Source organism: Thunnus maccoyii, chromosome 14, assembly GCF_910596095.1.
Source record: "Thunnus maccoyii chromosome 14, fThuMac1.1, whole genome shotgun sequence".
NCBI lineage: Eukaryota > Metazoa > Chordata > Actinopteri > Scombriformes > Scombridae > Thunnus > Thunnus maccoyii.
In genome coordinates, this window is record NC_056546.1 from 23,423,664 (window position 1) to 23,440,774 (window position 17,111).

General features: G+C 39.8%; 1 protein-coding gene across 10 annotated transcripts in view; it reads left to right on the plus strand.

The window, feature by feature from the left end:
- cdh23 (cadherin-related 23) overlaps positions 1-17,111 on the plus strand; it is a 186,439-nt gene that overhangs the window by 126,817 nt on the left and 42,511 nt on the right. For all 10 annotated transcript variants that reach the window (XM_042433443.1, XM_042433447.1, XM_042433446.1 and 7 more), the window contains 13 exons: positions 3,300-3,364; positions 3,837-4,074; positions 6,038-6,143; positions 6,383-6,510; positions 10,865-10,937; positions 11,854-11,970; positions 12,364-12,476; positions 12,731-12,838; positions 14,663-14,852; positions 15,157-15,302; positions 15,791-16,010; positions 16,587-16,739; positions 16,992-17,105. In XM_042433443.1, coding sequence (XP_042289377.1) covers positions 3,300-3,364; positions 3,837-4,074; positions 6,038-6,143; positions 6,383-6,510; positions 10,865-10,937; positions 11,854-11,970; positions 12,364-12,476; positions 12,731-12,838; positions 14,663-14,852; positions 15,157-15,302; positions 15,791-16,010; positions 16,587-16,739; positions 16,992-17,105 — 1,771 coding nt within the window. The remainder of the gene's footprint in view (positions 1-3,299; positions 3,365-3,836; positions 4,075-6,037; positions 6,144-6,382; positions 6,511-10,864; positions 10,938-11,853; positions 11,971-12,363; positions 12,477-12,730; positions 12,839-14,662; positions 14,853-15,156; positions 15,303-15,790; positions 16,011-16,586; positions 16,740-16,991; positions 17,106-17,111) is intronic.

Sequence of the window (17,111 nt, forward strand, 5' to 3'; positions counted from 1 at the left end):
ATACATCCAAATTCTCAGCCAAAAACCTAAAATATGTTTTAGCCCATTTGCTTGTGTATACACACACACACACACACACACACACACACACACACATTCTAAAGCAAATACAACTGCAAAGACTCCCTTCATTCAACACAATACATATGAACACACACACTCGCACACAAATTTTTAAGTGTCAGCCACATGCGAAACAGCATGTGCCCTACACACACAAACACAGTCCCACATAATAAGGTCGGTATCAGGGCATCACTAAATCACAGTGACCAGCATCGTGGTTGACAGAGCAGGCTGCAGACACGTTCGGGTTTGGCCCTTCAACTGACTGCAGAGCCACTGAAGTGAAACTCTATTACAACAGCCTCTCCAGCCGCGATCCATCAGCGCCGACACAACACTCTGTGTGCACCCGTCAGTGCACGTGTGCACATGCGCATGCATGTGTTTACAAAGAAAGATTGTGTTAATGTGGCGTTTCATAAAGTACAAGATTCCTGAAAGTGGTGCTCTTTATGTGGCATTTCTTTGACACCCATTTTATCTGCAAAACATATGACGGCAGTTGTTGCTGCTTTTAAGGAAGCAGTGGGGCAATCTTTATTGAGAAAACATTCAAATATACAAACAGTTCAGACATCTACTCAACATAATGGTATACAAAGAAACAAGAATATTAATTTAAATTAATAATAATGATAATAATAATAATGAACAGATTTGGGATAAATAAACTTCATTAATATAAAATTATGATTAAAAAACATACATTATTCTTCTTTAAAGAGTTCACCGTACAGTTTGACAATTTAGTTTAGTTTTAAATTAGTGTTTATAAGTCTTAATGTATTCTTTAAATTCATATAAAAATCCAGTGAAATTGAGGGTAACTTTTGTATTTTGCATTTATGTATGTGAAATTTACCATATAGAATCAACAAGTTTACAATGAATTCACTGTTATATTCATCATGTTCAAAATGTGTATTTTTTTGTAATTCATGATTAGTTTTACACAATATATAATCTTTCATTAGAGTCCAAAAAGTAACTGAATGTATATAATTGTAAAATAAATGCATGTAAGATTTTGGTTCATCATTGCAAATATTACATTTGTTTTCAATATCGAAAAAAATTAGAGAAATATAGATTTGTTGGATAAATATTGTGTAAAATTTTGATGTGTACTTCTTTAATCTTATTGGCAATAGAGAATCAATATGGTCATAGCCATGCCCTCTGCCAATCAGTACCCATAAAAATGTCCCAAAAGCATTTCCTCTAGGAGTAATTTCTCTTCTTTCATAGAATGTATTACATATGTGTTTATTGTTGCATTTAGTATTCATAATGTCAATACCATTTATCATCAAAAAGGGTTCTATCCTCAGTGCGACTAGAAATTGAAGATGTCTCTTCATTAGATGGGATAGACCATTAGGAATAGCTTTCGTTACATAATTCAATTTTGTTACAGGAAAGGATTTGACAAGAAGGAATGGTTCATAACTAAACAATGAACCGTTAGCATCAAAGAGATCACTTACATAAATAATACCTTTATCAACCCAATTTTGCTTAAAGATAGATTTTTTTCCAACAGTAATGTCTCCCTTATTCCATATGGAAGCAGTGGGTCATGTGGGCGAGGAAAATGAATTTAAATGTTTTATTCAATCAACACCTCCGGAGAATGAAGCGTGGTTTGCATGTTTTATCATAAAGTCACACAGTCATAGACAGCTGTTGGAGTGAGAAAGTTTGGTAACTGAGCAAAACTCATAAACTGATTATTTTATGCAGCCATTTGGGTGTATCATGTCATTAAAAACTGCTGTTAAGGACACACGTATGCATGCACACACATAGACACAAGTGCAAATGTATGCTAAGAAATTATACAACAACAGTTATGTTAACATGATAATATATGTTTTGATGAACATGTCAGTCAGGAATTTCTGGTTGTCACAAAATCCAAATTTGCTGATAGCAAAATGCACCTTGTACCTGGCACACTGTGTCTGTGGTAACTAACAGTATGCCATGAACTAGTTTTCACAATAGCATGTGAAAAAGGCAGCAACACATAATAACAATCTGTAGACACTTAATATAAAACTTGATTAATAGTTTATAGAGTTGTTGCCCTAATGCCGATCTGTCAGTCAGTCCACCCCTTTGGTCGAGGTCAACTATATCGAAATCTAGGAGATGGATTGCCATGAAATTTGCTACAGACATCCATGTTCTCCAAAAGATGTATCCTACTGACTTCGGTGATCATCCATTTCTGGTTCAGAGTGAAAAATCTTGACAAACATCAAAAGATTTTTTCCGGAGGCTACATGTTCAGTTTCCTTGATTTCTTTTTGTCTAGAATAAGTTTTTAATTATTCAGTGAAATATCTCAATATCTTCTGGATGAATTGGCACCAACCCTTGTACTGGTATTCATGGTTCCCTGCCGATGTATACTAAGAACTTTGGTTATCAACTGGCTTTTCCTCTAGCACCACCAGCAGGTTGACATTTTTGGTTCAGAGTGAAATATCTGGACAACTTTGCAGTGTATTACCATGAAATCTGGTATAGACATTTATGTTTCCCACAGGATGATTCCTACTGACCTTAGTGATCCCTTGTCTGTTCCTCCAGTGACACCATGAGGTTTACATTTCTTATTTTTGTTGAAATATCTCGACAACTAGCAAATGCTGTATCTTGCCTTGAAATTTGGTATAGACATTCGTGGTTACCAGAAGATGAATTCTGATTGAAACTCTGATCCCTTGACCGTTTCATCTAGTGTCATCATCAGGTCCAAATGTGTCCAATACTTTGATTTATGACCAAATACCTGCAAAACTAATGACATTCCCATCAGCCTCAGGTGTACTTTGGGTTTAGAACGAATTAGCATGTTAGCATGCATGCTAACACGCTAAACTAAGTGAACATGGTAAGAATTATACAAGCTTAACGTCAACATACTAGCATTATCACGGTGAGCATGTTTACAGGCTGATGTGAGCACTTAGCTCAAAGCATCGCTGTGCTTAACTACATGCAGCCTGAAAAAGCCACTAGCATGACTCTTGTTTTTACCACATGAAAATTAATTCTGAAAGAGAAGCAGAAATTTTAACAGTGAAATAAGACCCAGAGTAGATGAGAAACAAAAAAAAAGAGGAAAAAGTGGAACGAGAAACAAAACTGATGGACAATATAAGCTGAATCAAGTAAACATGACGTTAAAACTAAACTTTTTTTTCCCTGTCTTTTCTGTCCAGGCTACAGACGGAGATGTAGGCACATTCGGGAATGTTCATTACTACTTCAGTGACGAGCCAGACCAGTAAGACACAGCTGTACACACACACAGAACTCACACATACATTATCATACAGTTCACACAAAAACACACATCACATTCATGTTTCATTTGTTGTGACCACTTGTGAACACTTGTCCTGCACTGTTTCTGCCACTCAGCCTCACCAGAGACAGCTGAGCTACAACGATGTCTGGCGTTTTTCATTACGCCTGCTCTCTTCAGGCTACAAAATTTAAACACCACATTCACATAAGCTATTCATTTACCTCCTGTGTATCAAAATAGAATGATGTTTTAGTTTACCTCACCCAGTGTGGCCTTTTCCCTGTTGATTTGTTCCTCTGTTACCCTAACTGAAAAATTATTTTTTATTTTTATTGCTGCAACCATGCTTAAAATTACATTTTCTTAATGTAATAAGAAGATAGATTATATCGAGAAGAAGATGATTTCATAATAATCTCCCTCTAATGAACTTGTTTGTCTCTTGCAGGTTTTCATTGGATGCTGAGACGGGCTGGGTCACTCTGCGGGCCAGTCTGGACTATGAGTTGATGCGTCGCTTCACGCTGACTGTGCTGGCAAGGGATGGAGGTGGGGAGGAGACGACAGGCAGGATCCGGGTCAATGTGTTAGATGTCAATGACAACGCGCCACTCTTCCAGAAGGAGGCATACGTGGGCTCACTGAGAGAGAACGAACAGGCTGTCCAGTCGGTGGCACGAGTCAGGGTGAGGTGTTTAAAACATATGCACGCATGTTAAGTATAAAAAAAGGAAGGTCATAAAACAGATCACATATAACACCAAGAGTATATTCCTGTTACAAGATAGAATCATAAAAGTGTTTATGCTGTAGCTGTAAAATACCCTATAAACATACATGTGTGACTATCATTCACTTTAAATATTAATAAAGTAAACCCACATCAGCACTCTTAATAGTACTATAGTGTTACTTAGCAACCACATAGCTGTAGTCAAAGGACTATATTGCTAGATGCAAAAAAATGTCATTGATTGAAGAATGTTATTATTTCTATAACATTTTGTCATAGTGGATTGGATTGTGTTTAATTTTAAAGACAGTCTGCAGACACACCCAGAGACACACACATGCACATGTAAGTATGTATAGCAATAGCACTGTGCACTCACACAAGGATAACTGCAAGAATAGACAGTACATTCAAATAAAAACTACACCTACAACAGAGGATCTCATCCTGACTCATAATACCACCAGTCATCACTCACAAGCCTTTGTTTTTGTTTCCCTCCTACCACATTCTTCCTTTTTTCCTCTGCGTTGCTATAATCATGCAGTTACTGTATGTGTTTGTGTGCACTGTATCCAAGAAGAACAGGTCATCTTGGTGTGTTGGCCATTCGTCACTGCCACACAAAAAGAAAAGGTACACAGGCACAATGGTAACTAATGGCTCAGCGTTTCCTTTGATTATGCCCTGGAGAGAAACACTATTATGTCCCTTGTGGCAGTGGTTACTGTGGTGGCTTACCCTGCCACAGTGCACTGTGGTGGCTTGCGTTTACATTGAGGGAGTTCAGCTGATGACTGGGCTCAACGCTTGGCTCACTGTGCTTGATTAGTCTGAGCTAACCTTAAACGCTGCTGATATTAATAAGCTACCCGAGAGGAACGGGGAACCCAGTTGTACAATTCTGTGTGTCAGCGATTTGCCCTGGAACCTACTATACACACACATGCGCACACACACACACACACATACACACACATACACACACACACATACACGCACACACCCAAGACAGAAATAGATAGCAGAAGAGGACGTGCTGAGAGACAAAGCAAAGAGAGGCTTTTCTGCTGTTTGCTTCTTTCTTTTTCCAAACAATGCCTGGGAGGTTTGTGTCTCCTAGAGCAATACTTATGCTTTCTAACAGCTATACCTCTCACACCTTTTTTTTTTTTCATTTTCTCTACACTTATTATCCTTTCCTTCCTTTGCGACTCATCTATTTGATTTGCTGCACTCCACTCTTCTTACCTTTCTGAGTGGTAAACGACTGCCTAAAATGAAACTTTTAGTTTAAATTTGATATAGGAAGGCAGTCTGGTATAGAGAGGCACAGCTTAGGAAGTTGTGGGGGAAGAAAGATATTGCTTACTCAACACTTTGGCATTAAATCAAAGAGTAGACATATGCGTGTTACGGAGAGATATAAGTGAATGTTTTTGACAACCTGTCCAGCCTTTAACGATGCCGGTGAGGACCCAGTAGACTCTCCTCACAGCCGGAGGAATGACGTTTAAGTTTCTGCCAACTGGAGAATAATGAGGGGGTGTCATCATTGTTGTGGATTACCCCTACAAAGTATAGTTTCATCTGTCCTCTGCCTGCTTGGCTTGTCTTGGCTCGGTTGGTGTTCATCCAGTATTGACGCCTGTGCTACTAATAGCCAAAATCAGCTTTAATCTGTCCAATAACATGCTGTCAGTGACTGACAGCTTCCTGGCTGCACACATATGCACAGATTCACACACACTCATGCTGTGTAAACACACAGGTTTTAAGCATCTGTCCTGCAACACTGTCTGTCTTCTTGTCTCACTCACTCAAAACTTCTCTCTGTGGACTTCTGACTGTCACTGAGGCATATGTTAAAAACACTCCCAGTTCCTACTCTCACACCCCTGTCTGGCCACCCACAGGCAACAGATGAGGATTCTCCTCCGAATAACTTCCTGACATACACCATCACTTCAATCTCGGCCTTTCCTGATTACTTCAGCATCATCATGGTGGAAGGCTACGCAGGTAACATATGTTTGGGCATACCAGTTACCAGTGTGGGTGGGCAATGATGTACTGGATGTTTAGACTAGCTAAACTCACATTTGAAGTTGTTGAATAGAGTTTTACACCTGTTTATGCTTATATAATTTTTGCTTGTTTGCCATTTGACCAACAACTTTCCTAACTTAAGTGTACATGATGTTGCTGGAAGTTACAAATAAGGCAAAAAACCCTTACATTTCTCTTCTCTTTACCACCAGTGATTAGTGTGATCAGGCCTCTGGACTATGAGCAGGTTCCCAAAGGGATGATCTATTTGACAGTGATGGCCAAAGATGGAGGAAACCCAGCCCTCAACAGCACTGTCCCTGTCACAGTGGAGGTGATTGTAAGTACAACCCTGCAAAATGCACACACACATTTTAGTACTTTGATGTATGCTCACATCAAAAACAGAACATAAATATTGAATTTATTTAACATCTGTCCGGACTCTTGCCCTGTCATGACACACAATAACTCTAAACGGTGCATGTAACAGTGCCTCCTCAAATACAGCGACTGCAGAGACAGGCCAGTACTTTGCAAGTACATTAGCCTTTTTTGACATCCCTGTCATCTGTAGAGCCATCAATCTATGAACATTACCAAAATATAAACATGAGCAGTCTGCAACCATAACAATATCCATATATAGCACAGTATAGCAATGCTAAAGCAGACTAGTTTTCCCTGTAAGTTCAAATCATTCCACTGTTGTTATTCCTTGCATTGACGTAAATGTGCTAATTTATGTTGTTTAATGTTCAGTGTCATACTAGGTGATACTGGCTTTCACATGGATCAAAACGTCGATTTAATGTTCTCAGAATCAAAAACTGTTTCAAAGTCAGATCTCAGCAGTTCCAGGGTTACTCCATTTTAGAGGTCACTGAGGACAGGCAAGTTTGACTAAATCCCAAAGCCAGCAGAGCATGTGCTCATTTTGCCACTGAGAACCCCAGCTCACACTCTGTTGCCTGAGGGACTTGAATTCATCACATGCCCAAAATTAGAGGAGCTCAAGTCAGTTGATTTATCATCAATATTCAGCACGTTCAGTAGCTGGGACAGTCCTTAAGCACTGTACACAATGTAGACACGTTATAGACATAAATACAGATCTGCTTTCTTTGATATAATGATGATAGTGGGACCAGTATATCTGCGGTCCTTAGGATGAAAACTTGGAGACCTAACTATTTTTATCCTAAACACTCATCCGATCTTTTTTTTTTTTTTCCAAATAAGTGAAATAATTTGGTTGAGTATTTGGCTGAATTTCCTCAGACTCTCAGGCTTCAATGAGCCACAGCTACTGTTTGGAAAAAAAACAAGTAGAATAACATTAAATCAATTTTAATTAATCTTTGATGAATAGAATATAAATAATAAGTAAATAGAATGTAATAAGCAACCATCCAAGCAGCTAACTTGTAATTAACACTCTACAGGGTGCAAATTGATTCCTTATGTTCACCCCCAGCTCTGCGTATAATTGAGTCATCTTCATGCACACTGGTATCAAGATTCATTGTAAATACTGTGATCAAGGCCAACCTCAGAATTTGCAAATGTGCGACAATAACAGAATAATGTTTGAAATGTAAATCAAGTATTTTGATTAAACACTCTCCAACCAATAGATGCATTTAAATCACCCTAGACAAAAATCATGTTTAACTGCTGCTACAAAATAGCCACACACACCTCCACACACATCAGGTCGGTCATAATTTATTCTGCCTTTTTATGCACAAAATGTCAGATTACCAGCGCTCTTTAATCCTGTGCATCATTTCCTTCTTTCCAACTTTTTTTTTTTTTTCCAAAATTGGCATTTCTTGTTTTAGTCTTCTAATGTGCAACTGCTGTTGTGTCACATCAAATAGGACCATTTGTGAAGTGAGATACAGTAGAATTATGACTGAAATAGTGTTGAATTGATCTGATCGTGTAAACAGCTTCCACAAACATTTTTTTTAGTATTTATTCATATAGTTATTGTACTAATAACTGTAAAAAAATCAGCACCATTTGCCCTGCCTGTAATGATGTGTGTTTATGTCATGGCACTCTGCAACATCCAGACAGCATTATGATTTCCTGGTTTTTCTATTTGCTGAGTGATTGTTGTCATGTTTCACTGTGATTGGCACAGCTGTTTCAGAACTATGAGACCCATGATATGACTAGGCTGAGAGTGTATTTATCAATCAGCACACCCTCCCATCTATATTCCACTTCACCCAGCCCTTTTGCACTTCGCACTGCTGCACATACATGAACCAAAAGCAGGTGTGCTTGGAGACTCCATCACTTTGTATTTGTTGTTGTGCTTGCACGATTAAAATAGGGTCTAAAACATGTTTGTTGATGGGTTTTTTTACTCTTTGCTGATAATCTTTTTAATTCACATTTTTTTGTATATCGTCAGGTGTGGAGTTTTTTCAGGAAGAATTTAATGACTCTCTTGGTGCTGCAGCCACCCTAAAATCCTCACAGTCCCCCCTCATTCAAAGGGACAACCTCCAAACATTTACAGAAATCTTTTCATTCAAGTTCCCCTCAGGTGTGACTCTGAAAAATTGTACACAATTGTTACATATTGGATTTCAATATTTTCTCACTGTCTGAATTATTCTGAGTACCTTTTGATCCATGTCTGACTACAGCTTTGTTTACCATTATATCACAGACTGTGCAGCTATCTGTGCTTTTGGTTTGGTTCCTTTTGTCATGCTTATCGCTAAATGTCTTAGTTTAAGGCACTGGAAAAAGTTTAGAGCAGTCTACTCACACACACAGTGAATCTGAGAATGTAATGTAATGAAAAGACAAAAAAACCCAACAAACTAACAAACATAAAAACAAGATACTCTGGTCCTAATTCCCCAAAGATATTGCACATATTTTCTGTTTCGCATTTCCCTGCAACCTGTTTAGATTACATTGGATCATTTAGAGTGTAAATGTTATATGGAATAAGAGACTACGTCATGATGTCATGCACTGACAGTCTCACAGTACATTTGTTATATATATAATGCTTTTCCATATTTTCTCCACTATCTGAGCCACTGAAAATACCCTCTGATCCGTGTCTGATTACAGATCAGTGTGGAGGTTGTCTGTGCTGAGCATAGCTTTTTAAACCTTTGTCAGATGTTAGTTTAAGGCAGTGAGGAGATCATGTCTGCCTGTTCAACACGGCTGACATGAGATGTTTTATTTGTGGTCACAGTTTGAAGGGATACACTCTGTCCAATTCTCACCAGTGTATGACACATGCTGACAGGCTCGTGGCTAGTTTCTTGTATGCTTTTTGTTCAATTTTGTATACAATAGGTGCTGTGAATACCTTTTGATCTGTGTTGGACTACAGTGTTTTTTGCTGTCCAACATGCAGTTATCCAACTGACCATCTGATCACTATTAGATTATGTATTGTGAGAATCTTACTCCGCAAGAAGATCCTGATAATATTAATTTAAACCATTTTCAATATAAAAGTGGTGTACATGCTGTTGAGTATTCTGTATAAAAGTGTAATTCAGGTGTTATTTTGTAAATCTTTTTGTTGTTTAGTTGATCTTTGCCAAGATATTATAAATACAGCAGTAAAAATATAATGAGCAACCAGAACTCATAAACAGTATCTCTACTGGCTCTTAAGCTCATTTCCCTTGATAAACATTCATTATACATGTAACTTTTTATTCATAAAAGAAGAAATGGCAGAGTAGAATAATTGAATCCAGCTGGGAGATTCTTTGATATGCAAGGGCAGTAGGCATATCTATACACATCCTACATAAGGGAGAAATACTCTTTAAAAAGAGTGAAGAAATCTGTGCTGGGATGCAAAAACCAGCAGGGAGAGATGTTCACAATCCTGTATCCCCTCTCTATCTCTCTCGCTCACTCTCTCTCCGCTGTCCTCCACAGTGTCGTGACTCGCACTGCAGGGGTTTATCAGTAGCTGGCAGAATCACACACACACAATGCTTTGCTCCAGTGTAACACAGAGCCTGATAGATAATGTTGCCAGTTACTGTTGTTAAACTGTTAACATTTCTCGGCAGCTCACACAGTGGGGAGCCTCTCTGTGAATAGCCACACAACTGGATCTGCTGATGTGAAAGAGAGTCAATGAGTGGGAGGTTGTGAGAAATATAAATGCTCTGGGAAAGTCCATGTGATGGTGGATATTGTTCCAAGTTGCAGTCAAATTACCGGTCTTGATTACCCTTTGTTTTAGGTAATGGTATTAATAATCAAATCAAGTCAAGTCAATTTTATTTGTATAATCCAATACCATAAAACACAAATTTGACTTAGGGGGCTAAAAAATAATAATAATAATAATAATAATAATGTTGACTGGAATTATTTTATCGCCTATCAATGTAAATGTGCCCTCTTTTTAATATCTACCTTGGTTCCAAGTTCTTGGAGGCTTCAGTTAAATCATCTCTCATCTCAGAGACACTACTACTATGACTACTACTACAGTACACTACAACATTTTGTTAAAAACATTTTGCATTCCTTAATGCCTTAATTCCCAAATATGTTAATCGCAGTGCTAATGTGTGATGACAGCTCCAAACCCTTTTTAGTTCTTCTCTTTTTAAGTAGCATTTGCATTTTCTCATTGTTTAGCACATTGAGCAGTTGTTGATGTTTATACCTTCCTCCAGGATGAAAATGACAACCCACCCGAGTTCAGCAAACCATCCTACATCGTCAAAATCCCAGAGAATATTATTGCTGGTGAGTCACTTTATACATTTTAGGTTACTGGTAAGTTGCTAGAATGCATTTTCTGTTCTGCACACCCAATACAGCACTTAAACACTGTGTAGCACATGCAGTCACCTCTTGCTGGAATTGCCTTACTATTAGCATATTCAACAAATAGCTCTGCCTTCTTGGGGGTATTTTTTTATGTTTTATTTTCTTCCTCTGGCCTCTACTGTCTTATTTGTTTAGATTTTGCATAATGTTTTTAAATGCTCAGTCAAAATGCAGGATATTGACTATTCAAGGCAAATCACTGGCTGCTATATTCATTCTCATGCATGCATTCAGAGGACTCTTTTATCCCAGACAATAGATTAGTTTCCAGTCGCTAGAGGGAAATGAGATATTTGACCGCTCCTTTCTCTCTCTGAGCTCCAGCAGACGCTGACCACTTTTTGTGTCTCGGACCTGATTTGAAGGAGCACATTGCTGAGTGGTTTGGGCCAGGGCTGAGGTTTAGGGGACTATGGCTAAAGTGCTTGGGTCTAAGCTGGGGACCTAAGGCTCGGGCTGCAAGGCAGAGCTCAGGGCTAGCCCTGCGGCTCTGGCTAGCCTCTCATCCGACTGCCTGCCTGGGTATTGATCAGGCCTGTGCCAAATATGGCCTGTGCCAAACAAGCTGATAATCCACTAATCCATAAACCCACTCACTGCCATGCCATCAGTTGAGCTGTGGATGGGGGCGGTGAAGAAATGAGCTCTCTGAATGCCATTTTAGTCTGTCTCTGCATCTCGTCTCTCTCTGTCTTTCCTCTTTACTAGACTTCACATATTTTCCTCATGACTCTGTCTCTCAGTTTTAATTTTTTTTTTCTTCTTTCTCCTGCTCTGTGAGTTGTGACTTTCTCTCTGTCTTACTCGCCCTTTCCCTCCCTCTCCTCCACAGGGGCAACTGTGCTACTTGTGAATGCTACTGATTTGGACGCCTCACGGGAGTTTGGCCAGGCCTCACTCATCTACTCCCTGGAGGGTTCCTCTCAGTTCCGTCTCAACTCGCGCTCAGGTATGTGTGTATGTGTGTGTGCATATATTCTTGAAGTATACTTGTAAATGTGGCAGAAATTTAAGATGATTCAATTTTTGGTTTCAATATTACACATCTGCTTATTTAGATCTGCAATACCTTTTTCGGTCTTCTTCCTTAAGCTCTTCAGTTCTTTGCTTGTACATGCATTGTGTCTTGGTTGTGCCTTATCCACAGTATAATGTGATTCGCACCACTCAGTCCTGTGACTTGAAAGAGCTGATTGCAAATCTGAGATTTTTACATCTGGACTTTTCACTCCATGCATCCTGGCATGAAAAGTTGCTTTCAAATGACTTCTCTCCAATCATGTGGCCATCCTGGATGTTGCATTTCTAAAATGTTTTTGATCTGATTTCATGTGTGGTTCAGGTGAGATCACCACCACAGCCTTGCTGGACCGAGAGCTGAAGTCAGAGTACATCCTCATTGTCAGAGCTGTGGATGGAGGGGTGGGCCCACAACAGAAGACTGGCATTGCCACGGTAACTACTTTGAAGTCAACATTCATCTGATCTCACCTTCAGCTCACAGAAAGAACTCTAATTTCCTCCTCACTGTTTAATCAATAGTACTTTTAGTTAAAAAACATGTCAGACATGTCAGTTCTATTGTATGTATATTTTGTACTATGAACAAGACTGTCTGTCTTCTAAACCTTGAAGGTCCAAGGTCTTGTATATAACTGACATCATAAGTAGCTCATTTCCCATTTACCTCAATTTCCCACTTTGTTCAGGTGAACATCACCATCCTGGACATCAATGACAATGTCCCCATGTGGAGGGACGAGCCATACCATGCCAACGTGGTGGAGATGAGCCCGATAAACACTGATGTTATCTCTGTGAGTGCACCTAGTCCAACTTGGTAAACTTGTTTAATTACTGATGGCTAACTACAACACAAATTAACACACTTGAATAATCATTCTTAGCATTTGTTCCATTTTGAGCAGGATGGGTGGTATCTGCATTATAACTATTTGAAATGTTGGCCTCTACTTTTGTATGCAGATTTGATGTAGAGAGAATACCAGTGTCCTTGAGTGTTGTTTTTTTTTTCTGTGATTTAATTTGATGACTGACTCTGCAAACTTGAATCAGGCAAAGGCTGTGCTTTTTAATAAAAACACTTAGGTTTCAGAACAAACAGAGTGATCAGAGTGTGCATAATACAACAATCTTTTATATCATATATCAGTGATCATGTAGGTTAAGAGTGGAATAGAAGATTATTAGAGATATACCATGTAAGAAAAACAGTGCATGTTGATGGGTACATTTACATGCATACTCCTCCACTAATGATGGACAAATTGCCATCACTGCGTAGGTCATCACAAAGTAAACACTCTAATATTACCTCCAAGCTCTCTCATTGTCCTGCTGGTGTCTTTGGCAACGTGTTGTTGTAAATTAAGCCCTGATTGTCCATTAATTAAAGAGGCGTCAGTGAGTGTAATTAAGGGAGTCCGATTGCTAATTAAAATGTAGCCTGCAGTCATACGCATAGCAAATTATTCAGCTGCTAGGCAGAGAAGGAGAGCGAGAACCCATCTTGCAGTGCAAAAGAGTGAGATGGAAAAATGGTGAGGATATACAAGTGTTGCAGTGCTAAAATGTTGCTACATTTTCCACTTATACCTGCCCTCTTGTAACTATTCCTCAGTTGAGTTCATTTACGGTGCATCCAGCGGTGCGATGCATACTGTATGTGACTCTCTACGCTCAGTGGACAGACACCGTCGTCCCTCTGACCATTTTTCAATAAATCGGACCACCCAGGCTTACAGTCCTGTAATTGGCCCCTATGTAGCCCTTGCCCAGCCAGTGTTTCCATGGTGACAAGAGGCCACCCGCTGAGTCCTGGAGGTGTCCAGCGAGCTGATGAATTTGGTTGCTGTGTCCAGTTCAAGGATCAGCCCAGTCAGTTCCTAGACCTAGACCCGCCATCACTACTGCATTCAGCACCTATGCACACACAATGAGCCTCCTCTAATATCTCATTTCAAAACAATATTCTCTTTTCTGCCACTCTGCAGTCAGATCAGGGCTACAGTTCAATGGACAAGGCTAATATATTTGCACACCATCTTTTAATGTGCTCAGCTCAGGCCAGAATTGATAGTTCAACTGGCACCTACCTTTGTCTGTGCTGTTGATAATCAATGGGCCTCTGAGATGCCTGCCTACAATGTCCCCTTAATAATTAAATACCTGCAAAACCTTTGTTCCTCTAATGACCAATTAACCAGTTTCCAGCGTTTTTACTCAGCACACTGAATAATTGATCAACTCTTTAAAAATCAGCCAGTGTTTTAGCCGGGCTCCTGGCATTCATCACCCATCGCCACTTTGTGTCAGAAAAGAGACGTTACCATTTTTCTTTTAGCTGACTGATGTGTGAGAGCAGTTGGAAGGGGTATGCATGTGGACAGATGCTCTGCGGGTGAGGAGGGGGGGATGGGAGGGGTGTCCTCATTCATAGTATCATTACTATTATGATTATTTATTTTCTTTCCCTAATTCACCTCCTCATTGCTCCCCTCACTTCTGACTTGTAACTTGAGGATTATTATTTATATGGTAAGCCAAGCAATGTTAGAGGTAGGAATGAAAGAAGCATATAAAACATCTAGCAAGGTTTCCTCTGTCACTCATTTGTCCAGGTGTTGGCAGTGGACCCTGACAACTGGGAAAATGGGACAGTGGTGTACAGTATCGTTCCAGAAAACCCCTTCTACACCATAAACAGCAGTACCGGGAAGATCCGCACCAGTGGGGTAACCCTAGACAGGGAAAGCTCCAACCCCAGGGACACAGTGCTCATGAGGACTATTATCATCTCAGCTGTCGACCGTGAGTAGTGTGTGTGTGGGAGATGGGTTACCCATGTCACTTTGCACTTGTATTAGCCTTTCGGTGTGTAAATTTGTCTGACTCATGAAACACTTAAACCATCTGTAAGCAAGCTTAAATAGCTTTTTATCATTCTCAGTAGAGAGCTTTCAATTCTGAGCGATTAGTCTCCTTCTTCAAGCCTCATTCCTCAAGTTTTATGTTGACCATGAAACTTTTTATTGTGGCTAATAAACTCTCCTGACCATGAGATGTGGGGTATGTGCTTGTGTGTCTTTATATGTCCCTCTGGCGCCCTCTTTAGGTGGTACACCTCCACTGCGTGCATCAGCAAGCACCACAGTATTTGTCAACCTCCTAGATCTCAATGACAACGACCCAACCTTCATCAATCTGCCCTTTGTGGCTGAAGTGCCAGAGGGACTGCCCATTGGATCCTCAGTTTTTAAGGTAAATTTTAGACACAGTCTATATTAGGAATGACAAAGTTTAAAAAAAAAAAAACGATAAGGATTCAGAGATATTAAATCTTCCTTTGAAGATTTCAAGGGTGCCAGTTCTTTGAACATTTATAACACTACACAATCCCTGCGTCTATGAGTATTTGTCACAAAAAGTTTTAGGCAAGCAGGCAAGTTGAACAATAACTGACGACAGACATATAGAGTATGATCATTCTGTCAGCATGATACAGTAAATTATGTATTGTTCGCCAACCAACATTAATGATTTACTGATGTGATGCTTTTTTGAAATATGACTTAAATATAGATTCTTGGTAATAATGCATGATCACTGCCCTTCATGAAATAATCAAAACTATATCTTTTAACCTCTGTCTCTTCCTGCCCACTATCCCTTACCTTTTTTCCCCTGTAACCGCCCCTTCTTCTTCCTCTCATCCTCTTCTTCTTCTTATCATCCTCTCTCTCTTTTAGGTCCAGGTGGAGGATCCAGATGAGGATAAGAATGGTTTGATTACAATGGCGTTACAGATGGGCATGCCTCGCTTGGACTTCTACCTGAACACCTCCACTGGCATTCTCACCTCCACGGCAATCCTCGATCGAGAGCAGATTGGACAGTACCATTTGAGGATTATAGCCTACGATGCAGGGAAGTTCCCTCGCACCTCCACTTCAACCCTCACCGTCACAGGTGAGAGTCTGCGAATGTGGCTGATGATGATGAGAAATTGGGTTTGATTTCCCCTGTGCTGTCTGACATTACCCTGCATATGAAACTACCAAGCCACAGTATGATTAGATTCTGAGTGACATAAGGAGTTACTTCATTATGGCAGACTTCTCAGAAATCTGCTCAGAAGGCTGCTACCACCTGCTGGTGGGATGTGAACAACCCTAAGAGGAAACTAATTGTCCGACTGCTGTGAACGTGATAAAAAAAAAAGAATTGGAAAAACTGATTAAGGGTTTCTGGCATTTCTTAAATAGATCAGATGAGTCAGAAGCAATGAAATATTTTCAACTTGACAAAAAACTGTCTTGTAGCGATATGTTTCACATTACATAACTTTACAGGGAAAGTCAAGATCGGCCAGAGAACAGCACAAACTTCAGAAGTGCAGATCATGTACTAAAACCTGAATCCTGTGATTTAACAATGGTTTTTCTACTCACTGCACCACCCTGCTGCCTTATTTGTCCTCATGTACATTTATCTGTGTGTCCTCACGTCTGTCTGTCTGTCTGTGTGTTTGTGCGTGTGGGTTAGTTCTGGATGTAAATGATGAGACGCCCACCTTCAACCCTCGCGTGTACAATGTTTCCCTGAAGGAGAGTGTCCCTAGAGACCACATTGTAGCTCGGCTCAGCTGCTCTGACAACGACGCCGGCCTCAACGCCGAACTTAGCTACTTCATCACAGGTCAGAGGTCCCAGTTGGAGGTGTTTTTGTGTTTTGTGTGTCTTTGGGCTAGAGAGTTGTACACAGTTACGCAGAATATGTGCACATACAGCACCTTTGTCAATCCATCCATCACTGTGTAAGTTTGTGTGTGAGGTAAGTTCCTCTTGCATGCTTCTGTTAGTGTTTATGGCTGTATGTGAGTGAATGTGTGGGTTTTACAAATGTACTGTAAGTTAATTTTGGACATGTATTTGTGTTTTGTATTTTTAGGTGGTAATCAGGATGGTAAATTCAGCGTGGGCTTCAGAGACGGCATTGTTCGGACAGTGGTTGGCTTAGACAGAGAGACCCAGGCAGCATACACTCTGGTCGTAGAAGCTATCGGTGTGT